This window comes from Elephas maximus, chromosome 2 (assembly GCF_024166365.1).
Source record: "Elephas maximus indicus isolate mEleMax1 chromosome 2, mEleMax1 primary haplotype, whole genome shotgun sequence".
In the NCBI taxonomy this organism is placed as follows: Eukaryota; Metazoa; Chordata; class Mammalia; order Proboscidea; family Elephantidae; genus Elephas; species Elephas maximus.
In genome coordinates this window covers 41,268,824-41,288,388 of record NC_064820.1, presented here as the reverse complement: position 1 = coordinate 41,288,388, position 19,565 = coordinate 41,268,824, and the positions used below count along the sequence as shown (strand labels likewise).

General features: G+C 36.5%; 1 protein-coding gene across 3 annotated transcripts in view; it reads left to right on the top strand.

Moving 5' to 3' along the window:
- Positions 1-19,565, top strand: part of LMBRD2 (LMBR1 domain containing 2) — a 77,402-nt gene that overhangs the window by 24,551 nt on the left and 33,286 nt on the right. For all 3 annotated transcript variants that reach the window (XM_049862376.1, XM_049862385.1, XM_049862366.1), the window contains exons 2-6: positions 775-1,011; positions 1,485-1,576; positions 5,887-5,982; positions 9,041-9,208; positions 10,142-10,352. In XM_049862376.1, coding sequence (XP_049718333.1) covers positions 838-1,011; positions 1,485-1,576; positions 5,887-5,982; positions 9,041-9,208; positions 10,142-10,352 — 741 coding nt within the window. In that variant the 5' untranslated portion in view covers positions 775-837. The remainder of the gene's footprint in view (positions 1-774; positions 1,012-1,484; positions 1,577-5,886; positions 5,983-9,040; positions 9,209-10,141; positions 10,353-19,565) is intronic.

Sequence of the window (19,565 nt, the reverse complement as noted above, 5' to 3'; positions counted from 1 at the left end):
CTGTCATGGGTGGCCTAGTGGAGTGGGTGGAGTCATCAGGCCTTGGGCTCCTAATATGGGCAGGTGAGGACCCTGTTTAATGGGGGGCAGTGTCAAATGTCACCAATCTGCTTGTGCCATCGGATCCGGCCTGCAGATTGCCGGTGCCCACTAGGTCAGGTCTGGCGAGTCCTTGCTGCTTCTGAACTGTCTCTTCCTCCCCCTGCCACTCAGTCCGATGTCTCAACTTTGTCTTTGATGGTCAGGGCTTCAAGACTGTCATATATAATCAGTTTACTTGTTTTTTGGGTCTCTGTTGTAAGAGAGACTACAAAAAGCATCTAACTTCTCCATCATCTTGGCCTTGCCTCCTGGTTTGGCTTTTTTGGAGTCACAATAGTATATTTGTATTCTTTTGTGGCTTAACAACATTAGGGTCAAACTCTAAATGAAATATTCTTTTGTGGCTTAACAACATTAGGGTCAAACTCTAAATGACAGCGTATTGAAACTATTCACAGCTAGTGTTAAGAACATCTTAACTTGTAATTGTTTAAGAACTAGTATAGTTTTTGGGTTTTTTTCCCTGAAGATATAATTTATGTGAAATTTTTCATATTTGTTTTTAAAAATATGAAATACATTTTTGCGGGTAGGAATGATCCTTTTCATCTTACCTGTAGTTCAAATTGAAGCATGATAGTTTTCAAATGAGTTTATTAATACACTAATAAATATTTAGTAAATCACCAAATGGACGTGTCTTGTGTTAATGCTGCATTTTTTTTTTTCCAGCTTACAGGTATGATCCAGACCTGCACATGAATTACATTCATTCATCAGAGTGAACATTCAATAATGAGTGGTGCAGCTTTGGGACTCGAGATTGTTTTTGTCTTTTTTCTGGCATTGTTCCTACTTCATCGATACGGAGACTTTAAGAAACAGCATAGGCTTGTAATTGTTGGAACACTGCTTGCTTGGTATCTCTGCTTTCTTATCGTCTTCATACTGCCTCTGGATGTTAGTACGGTAAGATGTGAAACTGATTTTCACACTTTAAAAGGCAATTGTAATCACAATTTTGAGGTATGTTAGTTTTTAAGACAGCCAAATTATGTAAACCAAAAAAACCCATTGCCGTTGAGTAGATTCCAACTCATAACTACCTTATAAGCAAAGTAGAACTGTTCCAAAGGGATTCCAAGGCTGTAATGTTCATGGAAGCAGACTGCCACATCTTTCTCCTGCAGAGCGGCTGGTGAGTTCTAACTGCTGACTTTTCAGTTAGCAGCTGAGAGCTTAACCACTGCTCCACAAGGGCACCTTAAATCGTGTAAGGTTATACTTATGTTTTGAATTTAAATATTGTTTTATGAATTTGATAATTAAAAAGCGTAGCCAGGAAGGTAAGTTTGGGTAGATAGGTTGATAAACTCCAGTATTTCTTAAGTACTTGGTAACCTTTTGATTCTCATTTTGAAACCATACATTCATTACTTTAGACAATATACAACCGGTGCAAGCATGCTGCTGCAAACTCAAGCCCTCCTGAGAATAGCAACATTACAGGATCATACGCAACTGCTATCCCAAGGTATTTCTTTTTATATATATATAAATATTTTAGGGGAAAATTGTTTAAACTTGTCTGTTTTTACCATCCAGATTTTATATTTCATAAAACTCGATCCTCTCACCACTCAGCCTTGATCCTTTGCTCATAGACTTTTTTTGTATATGTGTAGAAAAAATATATACAATGAAATATTTGCCATTTCAACCTTTTTTGTGTGTACAGCTAATTATCTTCACCATGTGGTACAACCATCACCACTACCAATTTCCAAAATTTTTCTGTTACCCTTTAACAGAAATTCAGAATCCTTTAAGCAATAACTCCTCATTTCTCCCTCCTGCTCACCCTTGGTAGCCACGAATGAACTTTTCTCTGTATGCATTTGCCTATTCTAGATATTTTATATAAGTGGGATCATACAATATTTGTCCCTTTGTTTCTGACTTACTTCACCTAGCATGTTTTCAGAGTTCATCCACGTCGGATCATGTATCAAAATTTCATTTTTCTGTGGCTGAATAATATTGTATTATATGGGTATAAGTGAATAATATTGTATTGTATGGGTATACCAATTTTTATTTTTCTATTCATCTGTTAAAGGACACTTGAGTTGTTGCACTGAATATTGATGTATAAGTATCTGAGTCTCTGCTTCAATTCTTTTGAGTATATACTTAGGAGTAGAATTGCTGGGTCATATGGTAATTCTTTGTTTAATTTTTTGAGAAACCATCAAACTGTGTCCCACAACAGCTGCACCATTATGCAGTTTCACCAGCAAAGGCGAGGGTTCTAATTTCTCCACATCCTCCCCAACATTTGTGATTTTTCCTTTTTCTAATAATAGCCATCCTAGTGGGGGGTAAAGTGGTATCTCATTGTGATTTTGTTCTACATTTCTCTAATGACTAACGATATTGAGCATTTTTTCATGTGGTTTGTTGGCAATTTGTATATCTTCTTTGAAGAAACATCTCTTCAAGTCCTTTGCGCATTTTTTGATTGGGCTGGTAGTCTCTTTGTTGTTAAGTTGTAGGAATTCTTTATGTATTCTTGATACTAAACCCCTATCAGGTATGTGATGCCCAAATATTTTTTCCCACTCTATGGGTTGTCTCTTCACTTTCTTGATAAAGTCCTTTGATGTACAATTTTTTTTAATTTGAGGAAGCCTAATTTGTCTATTTTGTCTTTTGTTGCACACGCTTTTGGTGTCACATCTAAGACTCCATTGTTGAAAACTAGGTCCTGAAACGTTACCCCTATGTTTTATTCTAAGAATTTTAAGATTTTATTCCTTACGTTTGGGTCGTTGATCCATTTTGAGTTAATTTTTACATATAGTGTGAGATATGGGCCCGGGTTCATTTTCATGAATCTAGTTATTCCAGCACCATTTATTGAAGAGACTATTCTTCACCCCATTAATTTACTTTTAGCCTTTCAATTCTGTTCCATTGGTCAGTGTGTCTGTCATTATACCAGTACCAGACTGCTTTTATTACTGTAGCTCTATAGAACCTTTTGAAATTGGGAAGTGTGAGTCCTACTTTGTTCTCCTTTCTCAAGATTGCTATGGCTATTCAGGACCCCTTGCAGTTCCATATAAATTTAAGAATTGGGTTTTCCACTTCTGCAAGGAAGGCTGTTAGAATTTTTATGGGGGTTGTGTTGAATCTGTAGATTGCTTTGGGCAGTACTGACATCTTAACAATATTCCAGTCCATGAGCACAGAATGCCCTTCTGTTTATTTAAGTCTTTAATTTACTTTAGTAATGTTCTAAGTTTTCAGTGTACAAATCTATAATCCCCCAGCTAAATTTATTCCTATGTATCTTATTCTTTTATCAAAATGCTATTATAAATGGAATTGTTTGCTTAATTTTCTTTTCAGATTGCTTATTGCTGTTGTACAAAAATTTTTGTGTGCTAACTGTAGACCCTGCCACTTTGCTGAATTCGTTTATTAACACTAGTAGCTTTCTTGTGGATTCTTTGGGGTTTTCCTGTAGGATCATGTCATCTGCAAAAAGGGATAGTTTTGCTGTTTCCTGATTTGGATACCTTTTATCTCTCTTTCTTGACTTAATTGCTCTGGCTAGGATTTCCAGTACAATATTGAGTAGCGGTTCCTGATCTTAAGGGGAAAGCTGTCAGTCTTTCTCCAGAGTATGTTAGCTGTGAGTTTTTCAAAAATGCCCTTTATCATATTGAGGAATTACCCTCTATTCCTGGTTTGCTAAGTGTCTTTATCATGAAAAGGTGTTAGATTTTGTCAAATGCCTTTTTGGTGTCAATTGAGATGATCATGTTATTCTTTTCCTGTTTCTATTAATGTGTATTACACTGATTTTCTAATGTTGAACCACCTTTGCATTCCTGGGATAAATCCCCTTGATAATGGTATATAATCCTTTTAATATGCTGTTGGATTCAGCTATTTAGTATTTTGTTAAGGATTTTTGCATCTCTGTTCGTAAGGGATATTGGTTGGTAGTTTTCTTGTGATGTCTGTCCTTGGTATCAGCTTAATGTTGGCCCCATACAATGAGTTAGGAAGCGTTCACTCCTTTTCTGTTTTTTGGAAGTTTATCTGCTCATAGACTTTTAATTACTTTGTATTCTACTTTAATCCTAAAATCAGTAAAATTAGGATTTAACTTTAATCCTAAAATAAATTTAGGATTGGATAAATCCTAAAATTTATTTATTTTAGGATTAACTTCATTTTGGTATTAGAATAAAACATTTTAAATAAATTTTAAATGTTTATTTGTTCATAAGGCTTTTTGGTAGATGCTAGTGAGAAACTTGGAAAAGAGCTGGTTTTTAGTCCTGTTTTTTCCCCTTACCAATTATATGACTTCAGAAAGCTATTTTTTCTCTTAGCCTCAGTTTCCTAATCTAAAAATGAGGCATGTATTTTCTCTTTTGCCTTATTTAAAAGGTTGTTACAAGGACAAGGAAGCTATTTTGCATGTAGGGTATTCCTTTGAAATCAGTACAATTTTCAGTAAAGTTTCAAATTGTCAAGAGATTAAATTGAATTCATATCAAACTACCAAGTGAAAAAAAATATGTATATTGACCATAGCTTTTACCAGCGCTTTAAGTAGTATTTGCAGGCTTCTTTATGCAACTTTTATTTATTTGTTTTTTTAATCTAACTTTAGTACATTTGGGTGAATTTTAAAAAGTAAATTTTACTTCCCTTTCAAGCAACATTAAAAATTGGGTATTGATCAGCAATAATTATGGATTGTTGGAAGTCCTTGGAGATTAAAAATATCCTTGTAGTCTAGGGAGAGTAACCAGCCATCAAATGGGAGGATATATGGTCAGAGACCCATCATAGCTAAGGAAACTGAAACAGAAATATGTATAAGTGCTGGCGTGCATCTTCACAGGAGCTACACCACAGGGACTGATTCAGTTAACACTCCAATTTCTAGGAATTAATCACTTGCCTTCCTTCCCTTCTCCAAAAAAGAAAGAAAGAAAAGCAAACAAACGCATGAATGGAATAAGTATGTATTTTATTGAGAGATTAAGTGGTATTATTAATTGTTAGTTGCTGTCAAGTTGATTCTGACTCATGGTGACTGCATATGTGCAGAGTAGAACTACTTCAAAGGGTTTTCAAGGCTGTGACCTTTCAGAAGGAGATCACCAGGCCTATCTTCTGAGGTACCTCTGGGTATGTTCAAACCATCAATCTTTTGACCTTTAGTTGAGCACTCAGCCATTCGCGCCAGCCAGAGACTATTAGTGATGATTTTAAAGGTAAGTATTAGAGGTTTGGAAACCCTGGTGGTGTAGTGGTTAAGAGCTATGGCTGCTAACCAAAAGGTCTGCAGTTCGAATCCACCAGGCGCTCCTTGGAAACTCTATGGGGCAGTTCTACACTGTCCTATAGGGTCGCTTTGAGTCAGAACTGACTCGATGGCAGTGGGTTTGGTTTTGTATTAGAGGTTTGATTTCATGATGCATTTGTTTTTAAGGCATGTTTTATTATTCTCTGAATTGAACATCATATCCACTTCTTACTTGATGACTAAAAAGTACACTGAAAGTTGAAAGTTAAATGGCCTTCCTCTCTAGAACAAACTGTTTTGTTCCTTTCATGTACTTTTTTTTTTTTAGTTTGATAGTCATCTTTGAATTTTAAGTTGTCTGGTAAATTTTACAATCCAATTTCCCACCAATAATTTAAAAATCTGAATGTAATGTAAAATGAGCATTGCTACATAGAAATTATTATATAATTCACTTAAGTAGTCATCATTTATGATTAATTGGCTTTAAATTAATTGTTATTAAACAGCCAGCATCCATGTTTCAAGCCATGGAGTTACATTCCTGATGGAATCATGCCAGTTTTCTGGAGGGTAGTATATTGGACATCACAATTTTTAACATGGTAAGTGGTAATGAAGGGTAGAGTTTTGGCTAAGATAAAAAAAATCCTGATTTATTTTTCAATAAAGCTTTGCATTTTTTAATTGATCCAAGTGTCACTTGTTGTTGTCATTATATCTGCATCCTCCACCCTTCTGCTGGCTCTAGTTGCTCGCATCTTAAAAGACAAAAAGAAAAAATAAAAAGCAACAAATGAAAAAAACAGACAAAATATAGAAAACAAAATTTTTCTTGTCATCGTTCCTCTCCAGTTATTAGCTTCTGTCTCTCCCTTCTTCAACCCAGTCTTCTTCCAGCCCCATTAGTACATGAAATTTTTCTTCTAAAGTCATCATTATCCCCTGTTATTCTACTTAGTCCGATTTTCTGAATTTCTTTCCTGGGCTCCATTTCTGTAGTACACTCCCTAAATGTTGGTGTTCCCTACCTTCCCATCTTTGGTCATCTTGTTATCCAACTCTCCCTGCATAGCTTTAATTATATCCATGGTTTCATTAACCAATGGTGCTTTCCTCATCTTTCTTTCTACCCTGTATAGCTTTGTCTTTCTGCTAAGCTACAGAAACACTTTATCCACTGCCTACTGAGCATCTCTTAGATAATTCTGCAGGTGGTGAATCTTGAAAGAGAGAAAGCATAAAACAAAGTAGAGTAATACCCCTACAAATGCATACTCATTAAACTCAGCTGGGCCCTGAACATTGCCAGACTTTCCTTCTTTGTTTCTCTAGTCTGCTTGCCCTATTTGCCACAAAAATATTTCAGATATCTGCTGTTCCCTTTGTGTTTCTCTCTCCTACTTCCTAAAAGCAATCACCTTCAGCCTTTGTAGATGACTTTACTTCCTACCTCACAGTGAAAATAAAAGTCATCAGAAGGCAGCTCTTTCAGCTTCCCACCAACAAACCTAACAACCTACCCATCCTTCCCTTCCATAACAGAATAGTCACTCCTGTTAAAGCTAATTCCTCTTCCGAAAATATGAATCTGTCCCCATTAATTCTTGTTATCTACTTAAGTCTTCCAATTTCAGTTAAGAATGCATAATTCTCTCATCCTTAAAAAAAAAAAAAGGAAAGGAACAAAAAGCCTTTCAAATCATACCCCTGTCCAGCTCATTAGGCTACTTATCACAGCCAAATTTCTTTTTTTGGAAATTTTTTTTAATCGAAATATAAATTTATAGAGAAAAATGGACAGATTTTTAAGTGTTTAGTCTGACTTTATCAAAGTGAACATACCCATACAGCCACCACTCAGGTGAAGCTACAGACATTTACCAATGCCCCAGAAGCCTCCCTCAGGCCCCCTCCCAGTCACTACCTCCCTGCAAAGGTAACCATTATTCTGACTCCGTTAACCATAAATTTGTCTGCCTGTTTTTGAACTTTATAAACGTGGAGTTATACAACATGTACTTTTTCTCATCTGCCTTTTTGCTCACATTATATTTAGGAAATTCATCTATGTTATGTTGTTTTTGGCAGTATTCTGTTCCTTTTTATTTATGTAAAATATTCCATTTTATGAGTATACCACATTTTTCTTAGCCAGTCAAACTTTTTAATAAATTGTCTACATTTGGTGTCTGCTTTTGTGAGTTGCGTACTTACTCCTCAGCCCATTGTGTCTTGTTTTCTAACCCCACCCCTCTGCTCACACTTGCAAGTCCTTATTTACTTGACTGCTTGGCTGCAGTTGACTTCATTGTTTTCTCTCTCCACTTTCAAAAACTTTAGTCTTCCAGCTTCTACTCCGTAAGCTCCATGGCTTTTGTCTTGGTCATCCAGGGCTGCTGTAACAGAAATACCACAAGTGAATGGCTTTAACAAAGAGAAATTTATTTCCTCACAGTAAAGTAGACTAAAAGTCCAAATTCAGGGTGTCAGCTCCAGGGGACAGCTTTCTCTCTCTGTCAGCTCTGGAGGAAGATTCCTTGTTGTCAAACTTCCCCTGGCCTAGGGACTTCTCAGGCGCAGGGACCCCCGGTCCAAAGGACGTGCTCTGCTCCCTGTGCTGCTTTCTTGGTGGTACGTGGTCTCCAACTCTGCTTGCTTCCCTTTCATCTTTTGAGAGATAAAAGGTGGTGCAGCCCCCATCCCACTTGGAAGCTCCCTTTACATTGGATCAGGGAGGTGACCTGAGTAAGGGTGGTGTTACAGTCTTACCCTAATCCTCTTAACATAAAATTACAATCACATAATGGAGGACAACCACAGAACATTGGGAATCATGGCCTAACCAAGTTGATACACGCATTTTTTGCAGAACACGATTCAATCCATGACAGTTTTCTTCCTTACCTCTCTGTTGCTCTTTCTTACTGTCCTTTACTTGCTCCTACTCCTCCTCCTACTCCTTTACTTCTTCCTTAAAAGTTGATATTTCTCAATTCTTTTCTCCTCATTCTAAATACTAGCCTTAGGACATCTCAGAGATCTTAGCTACTTACTTCAGTACCATTGAAATGGTGATGACTCCTCCATCTATCATCTATCTGTATTGCTAATCCTCTCTACTGAACTCTGAACTGGAATTGCCAACTACCTCCTGAACAGTTCCTCCTGGATGTCTCCTAGATACTTCAAAATGAATATGCTGACAACTGATCTTCTCCCCTCCTGCTTCTTACCAGCACACCCTTACCGCCTCCCAACTTGTTGCCAGTTTTGTTCCCCCTCAGTCCATTCTCCATGCTGCAGCCTATCAGCCTTTTTAGAAAACTAAAATTTGATCATATCTCCTTTCTGTTAAAGAGAATGGTCCTCATTGTTCTTTGAACGTAGTCCAGACTCTTCAAAAAGGCTTTGAAGTTTTTTTTTTAGACTCATTGTAGATCACTCCTACTGTTACTCGTCCTTTCCTCTCCCCAAAATTTAATATTACAGACAATTCAGTCACCTAGTATAGTCTACCCAGAATTAATAATTACTCATATTCATATTTATTAGTGAAAAGAACTATACATTAAAATTGAGGTTCATATTCTTTTGGTATTTTAAGATTATACAGACTTCAATTGTTTTGTGTTTTAATCATTTTCTGTTTTAATCATCTAGGATTCTGTTACCCTTTATGCAGTCATATGCAAGGTCAGGAGGGTTTTCCATCACTGGGAAGATCAAAACTGCACTTATTGAGAATGCAATCTATTATGGTACCTATTTGCTGATTTTTGGAGCATTTTTAATTTATGTAGCTGTAAACCCACGTTTACACTTAGAATGGTAAGAAAAGTCTTCTTAACATTGTTTCTGTATACTTGTACTTTTTAATATTAATTTTTATCCCATTTGTGTAGTTAAGTAGACATTTCATCAGTAAACAGAACAAGTTATATTTTATAGATTCCCTAAAAAGATATCTGAATAATCCATACTACTAAGAAAGAAAATATAGAATAACATCTTTAAATACAGCTATTAGACAAAAGGCTAATACTTTGTCTAATATCTATATGTTAAAAGTATTAACTCATGATTTTTGGCATAGAATTTCAAATTTTGTATATAGTAAAATTTTTTTTTTTTTCGTTCTTTTTCAGTGGACTCACTGAACTTGTGAATGTTTTTTCCTTTTGTATTGACCATAGTTTTAGGGCATATTTGTCTTTAATGTTATCTTACATTTAGACATTATAATAAAGTTGGTATGTACATTATACTTGTGATCTATAATGTATACAAAGAGCTAGGTCTGAAAATTTAGAAATGGAGTAGTAGTGATAGACCTCACTGCTGCTGCATTCCTGAGGTTTGAGTAGGTTTGCTCCAACATGAGATAATTTAAAGATTTTCTGACTTATCTCAGTTAATATTGAATCAGAGAGCACCTAGTAAAAAATGTGCTCTCGTAGGGAAAATATATACATATTTTTGCCGTGAATTATACTATGTTTTAATTTTATCCATAATGGAAGCAGTGTTTCCTGTGTTAAATCCATTTGTAGTCACACTCTAACTTTCCATTAAAACACACAGATTTTCTGCTGTTATTAAAAGAGTAGCTGAGGATTTGAAGGTCTAATTCTTTTATGTAAAATCCTAGCCATCCTTCGGACAGTTGTTTTCTGAAAAACCACCTGATGTTAGTTTCATTTTACATTTTTGTGGGGAAAATTTATTTATCGCAGCATGCTGCTCACATTTTTTCTTTCTTAGGAACCAGCTCCAGACAATTGGGATAGCTGCTGCAAATACGTGGGGTCTGTTTCTTCTTGTGTTGTTGTTGGGGTATGGCTTGGTGGAAATTCCTCGGTCATACTGGAATGGAGCAAAAAAGGGTTATCTACTTATGAAGACTTATTTTAAGGCAGCCAAACTGATGACGGAGAAAGCAGATGCAGAAGAGAATTTAGAAGACATCATGGAGGTAAGCAAATTTAAACTTACAAGCGACAGTCAGCAAGTTACATGTATGTTCTTTTAATCATTGTTGGTTTTTTGTTGTAAGTGCCTCATTAAGGATACTTTTGAGAATAAAAAGGGGCACTATTAAAAGTTACCTCAAGGCAACAGGGATAACCCTGCACTGTAGCATATATACTCACTGCATCTTTGTTAGCTAGAGGATGAAGATGACACCTCCTGGGGCTCAACTGCCAATAAGAAGTCATCCTGGAGGACTTTTATTCTCAAAAGTATCCTAGATTGTTGTTGTTGTGTGCCATTGTCAATTCCAACTCATAGTGACCCTATGTGACAGTGTAGAACTACCCGATAGGGCTTCTTAGGCTGTAACCTTTATGGGAGCACATTACCAGGTCTGTTCTCCCACAGAGCTGCTGGTAGGTTGGAACCACTGACCTTTCAGTTAGCAGCTGAGCATTTAACCATTGTGCCAACAAGGCTCTTCATCCTAGAGTGGGAAATACACTTCTTGAAAATTTAATCCAAAGTAATCTCACCAACTAAGCCTGGAAACCTCCTTAGAGAACAATTTGCATTGAGAATTTCTATCAATAAATTTTGTTTCCTCTCTGTTATCTTAATGAGGCACTTCGTTTTATTCACTTTTGATACACAGATGATTTGAAACAACTTCACAGCGTTGTTCAAAAGATAAATTTCAATAGCGTACATAAAAATTTAGAACAAATTATAAGATGTTCCTATGTTAATAATCTGGTTTTGGATTTAAAAAGAGATTGTTGTAGTCACCTCATATTTTTGCTCCTCCGTGAAAATATGGTACTCTGATCTTGTTACTCTACAACTTAAAACCTCATATTGTAGGCTTCTCATTCCTGTTAGAATAAACTCCAGAATGGTTTAATGTAGCCTACAAAAAATTATCTCTCTATTTTATAAATGATGAAAACAAGGCACAGAGAAGGTAAGTAACTTTCCTCTAGTCAACAGCTAGTCAGTGGTAGAGCCAGGCATGTTCATTTCTCCTAAATTGTTCCATGTGCTTAATGCAATTATTATGAAAATCACAATTTTTTTTTTTTTTTTTACGGCGTATGAGATTATTCTTAGGAAAATTCAAAGAAGATTATTTTTATGAAGGTACCAAGATCCAAGAATAGCCAAGTCACACTTTTTTTTTTTTTTTTTTGCCATTTTAATCATTTTTATATATACACTTTAGTGACATTAAGCACATTCACCATGCCGTGGTGATTCACCATCACCACTATCCATTTCCAAAACTTTTTCATCACCCCAAATGGAAACTCAGTAGTTCTTAAGCAATAATTCCCATTCCCTCCTCCCTTCAGCCCCTGGTAACCACCAACAAACTTTTGTCTCTATGTATTTGCTTATTCTAGATATTTCATGTAAGTGGGAGAGTATGACATCTGTCCTTTTGTGTCTGACTTATTTTCTGACTTACTTCACTCTGCATAATGTTTTCCAGGTTCATCCATGTCATAGCATATATCAGAACTTCATTTCTCTTTATATCTGAATAATACACAAACACACACACCAAACCAAAACCAAATCCACTGCTGTCGAGTCAATTCCAACTCATAGCAACCCTATGAGATGAACACACACACGCATATAAATATACCACATTTTATGTATTCACTAATTTATCAACAGACATTTAAATGTTTCCTTCCACCTTTTGCCAACCCTTAACCATTACACTCATTGCCTTTCTTTTCTTCTGCCAAAGATGAAGAAATTGAAGATTTTTACCAACTTCTGCAGTTTGAAATTGATCAAACATGTAGTCAAGATACTTTAATAATTACTGGTGATTGGAATGCAAAAGTTGGAAACAAAAAAGAAGGACTGATAGTTGGAAAATATGGACTTGTGGTAGAAATGACATCAGAGATCACGTGATAGAATTTTGTAAGACCAACACCTTTTTCATCACTAATATCTTTTTCAAAATGAATTTCTGTTCTTTAGAACCACCTACTTTGTAGTATATTGTAACAGCAGCCCTAGGAAGCTAAGAAACCATATAATAGAATACTACCCGCCCATTACCAATTTTGACTCATGGCAGCCCCATGTGTTGCCGAGTAGAACTGCTCCATAGGGTTTTCTTGGCTGTAATATTTATGGAAGCAGATCACCAGGCCTTTCTTCCACGGCACCATTGGGCAGGTTTGAACCACTTAAGTTAGTAGTCAGTGCAAAGTACTTGTGCCACCCAGGGACCTAAAAGAATCCTACTAAGGAATGAAAAGGAATTTACTATTGATACACAAAGCAGCATGAGTAAATCTTGAATAATAATGTCGATTAAAAGAACCCCTCCAAAAAAAAAAAAAAACAGTACATAACTTTTGACTCCATTTATATAAACTCTAGAAAATGAAAACTAATATAGAGCAACATGGCATTGATTGCCAAATAACAGGATTTGGGAGGTAAGAAGGAAAGGGGGGTGGGGGTGGGACTGCAAACAGACACGAGGAAACTTCTGGGGGTGATAGATGTATTCACTATCTTGATTGCCATGATGAAATCAGAGGTATATAGATATGTCAACAATTATAAAAGTATACACTTTAGATATGTACGGTTTATTATACGTGAACTATAACTCAATAAGGCTCTTTCAAAGAAATGAAGGTAAGGAACATCAGTCAGTGATCATGAGGAAGTAACAGGGATCAGATTTACCTTCCTACTTTAAAAACCTAAAAAAAAAAAACAGAACAAATATGTGAAAAAATGGTTTTAAGGCTTTGAACACCAGGCAATTCAGGACATTTGTGACTGAATGGAGAGAATTTCCAGGGTGCATCTCATGAAAGTGGGAACCCAAATCTGGACCAGCAGTCTCTCTGAGTTGAAGAGACCATGATCAATTTCAGGGAAGCCAAAGCAGAATTCACAAAGCAGAATACCAGAGAACACAGAACTGCATAAACAGAAAGCTCTGAAGTGAGCGTCTTCAGCTGGAAACAGTTCACTGGATACATGTGAGAAATTACCTGAGTTTAGGGAACCACCAGAAGAAATGATTAGGCAGTACAGTACCTGGAGGTCATAAAGGGCCTTCTCCCTAGTCTCTATTCCTCCTTGCCTGGACTTTTAATATTTGCTGCTTACCTAAAGATAAGTTCTTCCGCCAGCTTGAATAGGTGGCATTTTGATCCCCATCTGTCTAACTCCTTTGACTCTCTCTGTTGATTCTGAAATTCAGAAACCAGGGGGATTGTATTTTATTAAGCTCCCTAAACCCTGACCATATGAAATTGGCTTCACCTTGACAATGGCAAATGATACTGTACATTTACCTGCCCAGGACTAAGATGGGTACCACTTGGTAAAGAAAGGGAGAAACTCAAGCTGTCCAACCAGAAGCTTGACATCCATTTAAGGAATTCATTACTTTCCTGCTGATCCCCTTTCTTACCTACTCACTCAGAGAAAGCAAAACAGACCTTGCTGGAAGGAGTGAGAGTTGTCTAATCAGGAGGCGGTTTCTGCAGCCAGGGAGTGGCCTGGGTGTCTGTAGCCAGCACCTGATGATCAGTGATGTAACTGGGCCAGTCCCCCAAAGACAAAGGACGTGTCACTTGGGGAACTTCTAGTGCACAGAGAAGTACAGGAGGCTGTTTTAGGGAAAGGGAAAGAATCAGAACTTCAGATAATTATGCCCTATTTTAGGGTATTATCTTGTGCTTGTGATTCAGATATTGGTTGGAGCAGAAATACATGTGACTATTAGAAACCTTTGCTTCTACTATATTTCTGAAGTCGTGTATTTATTAACACTATAAATAAATAAATAAATGAGATAGGGAGGCTATCCAAACAGGTAGTTAATGATTCAAATGTTTCAGTACACTGAGTTGAGAATCAGGCATGTGGTAATAACCAAATCAGGAAAATGAGCCCCTCAGATTGTAAGGCACTCAAAATATGACTGGGGAAGAGATGCCTCCTCAAAGTAGAGTTGACTTTAATGATGTGAGTAAAGCTTTTGGGACCTTCATTTGCTGACAACTCAAAATGAGTAGAAATAGCTGCAAACATCCATTAATAATTGGAACGTGTAACATATGAAGTATGCATCTAGGAAAATTGGAAGTCATCAAAAATGAAATGGAACCCGTAAAGACTGATGTCCTGGGCATTAGTGAGCTGAAATGTACTGATAATGGCCATTCTGAATCAGACAAGCATATGGTCTACTGTGCTGGGAACGACAAATTGAAGAGGAATGGTATTGTATTCATCATCAAAGAGAACATTTTAGGAACTATCCTGAAGTACAGTGCTGTCAGTGATAGGATGATATCCATATACCTATAAGGAAGACCCGTTAATATGACTAATATTCAAAATTTTGCGCCAAGCACTAATACCAGAGATGAAGAAATTAAAGATTTTTACCAACTTCTGCAGTCTAAAATTGACCAAACATGCAATCAAGATGCATTGATAATTATAGGTGATTGGAATATGAAAGTTGGAAACAAAGGATCAGTAGTTGGAAAATATGGCTTTGGTAATAGAAACGATGCCGGAGATCACATGATAGAATTTTGCAAGACCAATGACTTATTCATTGCAAATACATTTTTTCAACAAAATAAACAGTGACTGTACATGGATCTCACTGGGTGGAATACACAGGAATCAAATCTGTGGAAAGAGACTATGGAAAAGGTTGGTATCATCAGTCAGAACAAGGCCAGGCACGAACTACGGAACAGACCATCAATTGCTCATATGCAAGTTCAAGTTCAAGCTGAAAAAAATTAAAACAAGTCCACGAGACTCCAAGTATGACCTTGAGTATATCCCACCCAAATTTAGAGATCATCTCAAGAATAGATTTGACACATGGAATGCTAATGACCAAAGACCAGACAAGTTGTGAGATGACATTAAGGACATCATACATAAAAAAAGCAAAAGGTTATTAAAGAGGTAGGAAAGATAGAAAAGACCTAAATGAATGTTAGAAGAGACTCTGAAAGTTGCTTTTGAACATAGAGTAGCTAAAGCAAATGGACAACATGATGAAAAGACTTGAACAGAAGATTTTAAAGGGCGGCTCGAGAAGACAAAGTAAAGTATTATAATGAAATGTGCAGAGACCAAAAAACCAAAACCAAACCCACTGCCATCAAGTCGATTCCGACTCATAGCGAGCCTGTAGGACAGAGTAGAACTGCCCCATAGAGTTTCCAAGGCACCTGGTGGATTCAAACTGCCGACCTTTCGGTTAGCAGCCATAGCATTTAAGCACTACGCCACCAGGGTTTCCATGCAAAGACCTGGAGTTAAGAAAACCAAAAGGGAAGAACACGGCTGGGATTTCTCAAGCTGAAAGAACTGAAGAAAAAATTTCAAGCCTCAGGTTGCAAATTTTGAAGGATTCTATGGGCAAAATATTGAATGTGCAGGAAACATCAAAAGAAGATGGAAGGAATACACAGAGTCAATGTACCAAAAAGAATTGGTCGACATGAAATCATTTCAGGAGGTAGCATATGATCAAGAATTGATGATATTGAAGGAAGAAGTCCAAGCTGCACTGAAGGCATTGATGAAAAACAAGTCTCCAGGAATTGATGGAATATCAATTGAGATGTTTCAACGAACAGATGCAGCTCTGGAGGTGCTCACCTATCTATGCCAAGAAATTTAGAAGGCACCTACCTACCCACCCAACCACCTGGAAGAGACCCTCATTTGTGCGCATTCAAAGAAAGGTGATCCACAGAATGCGAAAATTATCAACCAGTATCGTTAATGTTACACACAAGTAAAATTTTGCTGAAGATCATTCAAAAGCAGTTGCAGCAGTACATCAACAGGGAACTGCCAGAAAACTCAAGCTGGGTTCAGAAGAGGACGTGGAAGAAGGGATATCACTGCTGATGTTAGATGGATCTTGGCTGAAAGCAGAGAATACCAGAAAATGTTTTCCTGTATTTTATTGACTATGCAAAGGCATTCGACTGTGTGGATCATAAAAAATTTTGGATAGCATTACGAAGAACAGAAATTCCAGAATACTTAATTGTGCTCATGAGGAGCCTGTACATAGACCAAGAGGCAATCATTAGAACAGAACAAAGGGATACTGCATGGTTTAAAATCAGGAAGGGTGTGTATCAGGGTTACATCCTTTCACCATACTCAATTCAGTCTATAGGCTGAGCAGATAATTTGAGAAGATGGACTATATGAAGAAGAACATGGCGTCAGGATTGGTGGAAGACTCATTAACAACTTACGTTATGCAGATGATACAACCTTGCTTGCTGAAAGTGAACTTGAAGCACTTACTGATAAAGATCAAAGACTACAGCCTTCAGTACAGATTACATTTCAGCATAAAGCAAAAATCCTCACAACTGGAGCAATAAGCAACATCACAATAAATGGAGAAAAGATTGAAGTTGTCAAGGATTTCATTTTACTTGAATCCACAGTCAATACCCATGGAAGCAGCAGTCCAGCAATCAAAAGAAGTATTGCTTTGGCAAATCTGCTGCCAAAAAAAAAAAAAAAAAGTCTTCAAGGTGTTAAAAAAACAAAGATGTCACTTTAAGGACTAAGGTGGGCCTGACCCAAGCCACAGTAATTTCAGTCGGCTTATATGCTTGTGAATGCTGGAGAACGAATAAGGAAGAACAAAGAAGAATTGATGCCTTTGAATTATGGTGTTACGGGAGAATATTGAATATATCGTGGACTGCCAGAATGAACAAGTCTGTCTTGGAAGAAATATAGCCAGAGTGCTCCTTAAAAGCGAGGATGGAGAGACTTTGTCTCACATACTTAGGACATGGTTTTGGGAAGGAACAGTGCCTGGAGAAGGACATCATGCTTGATAACGTAGAGAGTCAGTGAAAAAGCAGAAGACCCTCAATGAAATGCATTGACACAGTAGCTGTAATAATGGGCTCAAACATATCAATGATTGTGAGGATGGCAAAGGACTGGGCAGTGTTTCATTCGGTTGTACATATGGGTGCTATGAGTTAGAGTCAATCCAACCACACTGAACAACAACAACCATTACAGTCATTTCCTGTCTCTTCTGGTTTTGAGCATGCTATTTCAAAACTCTTAGAATCCTCTTTTCTCCGTTCTCTTCAACTAATTCCTAATTTTCAAGTCTCAGCATAAATGAAAATTCTCCAGTGAAGCCTTCCCTGATCTTCTGAACACTTAAGCACCCACCAACCACTTGTTATACAAATGAATACATAAACCAATAAATGAATATGCTGTGATTAGAAAATTTTATGTTGGCTTTTCAGCATTTACTCCCTGCAAAATGTAAGAACTGCAGCTGAAAACATTGGTTGAAAATGTAGGAGCAAATCTCTCTTATGATGTTCTATTGTATTTCCTTAGGCCAGTAATGTATGTTTTTATTTTTTCAAAAGAAATAATTTATGTTCACATTAAATTGATTGTGTTCCCCTCAAAAGTTGTTATTAAATTCAGTTGTTTTAGATTGGAGGAATATGGATTTCATCAGTTCATTCTGTATTCCCAACAAAGTATAGTTAGTATTCCTTCAACAAATATAATTCGTTTATTATTTTTGACCTGGATTTTGCTAAGAGGAACTGTTTTAATGTTTGAATAAAGATAGAGGGGATTGTTACTATGTTGTTATTAAGAGCCCTGTGCTTAGGAATGAGATGTGGAAAATTAAGGAGTACCATTGGTACCTTCTGTGTTAGTTTCGTGTAGTGTTTTAGGATTAAGGAGACAATTTACTCAACATCTAACAAATATTTATTGTCTTCTTGCTGTGTTAATTGCTATGCAAAACTGGCCATTAGGATACTGTCTGTCTGGAGTGAAAAATTATACAAATAGTCCCTTACAGTACATGGTAAATGTGATGTGAATGATACAAAGGAAATGCTGTAGTACAGAGTTTTCCTTCTGAATAGTGACCTAAAGAAGTTATTATGGGAGAGATGTAATAATACCTGGGCCTGCTCTGGTGAGATATCAGAAGATATTCAAACAAAACTAAAGGTTTATGCTGGAGAAATATAGGTTATATGATTTGAAAGATAGGTTGTAGACAGATAACAGGGCCTTGAATGCCATACTATATTGTGAAGACAGTGAGGAATCATTGAAATTATGCAAGCAGGAAAGTGATATGATCCTGTATGTGGTTAAAGATGATCAGTGTGATAGCGGTATGCAGATTGTACTTTAGGAGGGAGAACGTGGAAAAAGAATATAAATAGTTTGACAGAAAACTTTTAAAATATGCCAGTTTTGATTACATCTTTTAACAGATCAGGAAGTTCAATTACCTTTTTGTTTGTTTGTTAATTTAAAAACCTATTTTTTCAGTTAACCATATAATCCCCCAATGGCAGTTTATAAAAACCAGTATGGTGTTTTCATGTCTCTCTGAAATGAATGTATATCTGTGTGTCTATTATTTTTCTTTAAAATATTAATGAAACTTACGAGCCATGTCAAATCATTCAAAAGGTATTTGCTAGATGGCCTGAGAGGTCACCTCTACCTTTTATCATTTTCTAGATTGGTGAATTTTGGGGAAGGAGAACCAGCTACTTAATTTCTGCTGAAAATTGCCTGTTGGTCTCCCTCATGGAAGTTGTCTGACCTGCTTAGTAAATAATTGACTAGGCATAGTAATGACAAAGTTAAAAGTTATTTTGTATAAAAGAAACAGGCCAATATTTCAAATACTTTCCCATACTTGATAAAAAATTGGAACTTTGAAAGAATCCTCAAATTAGTAACAGAGATAGCAAATTTTAATAGTTAACTATCTTAGTACTTGTTTTTGTTTAATATTGCTGAAGAATTTAAAGGAAAAAATATGATATTTCATATATAATATATAACCAGACTATAGAGTTAATGGAAACCCTGGTGGCTTAGTGGTTAAGTGCTACCATTGCTAACCAAAAGGTTGGCAGTTCGAATCCACCAGGCGCTCCTTGGAAACTCAATGGGGCAGTTCTACTCTCTCCTATAGGGTCGCTGCAAGTTGGAATCCATTCAACAGCAACAGGTTTTTTTTTTTTTTTTTTTGGTTTTATATAGTAAATATTCAAAGTAGGATAAATTTGTGCTAACAAGTCAACAAACTTTAAGGAAATTCGATCTTGTCACTTTTCTGCTTAGCCGTGTT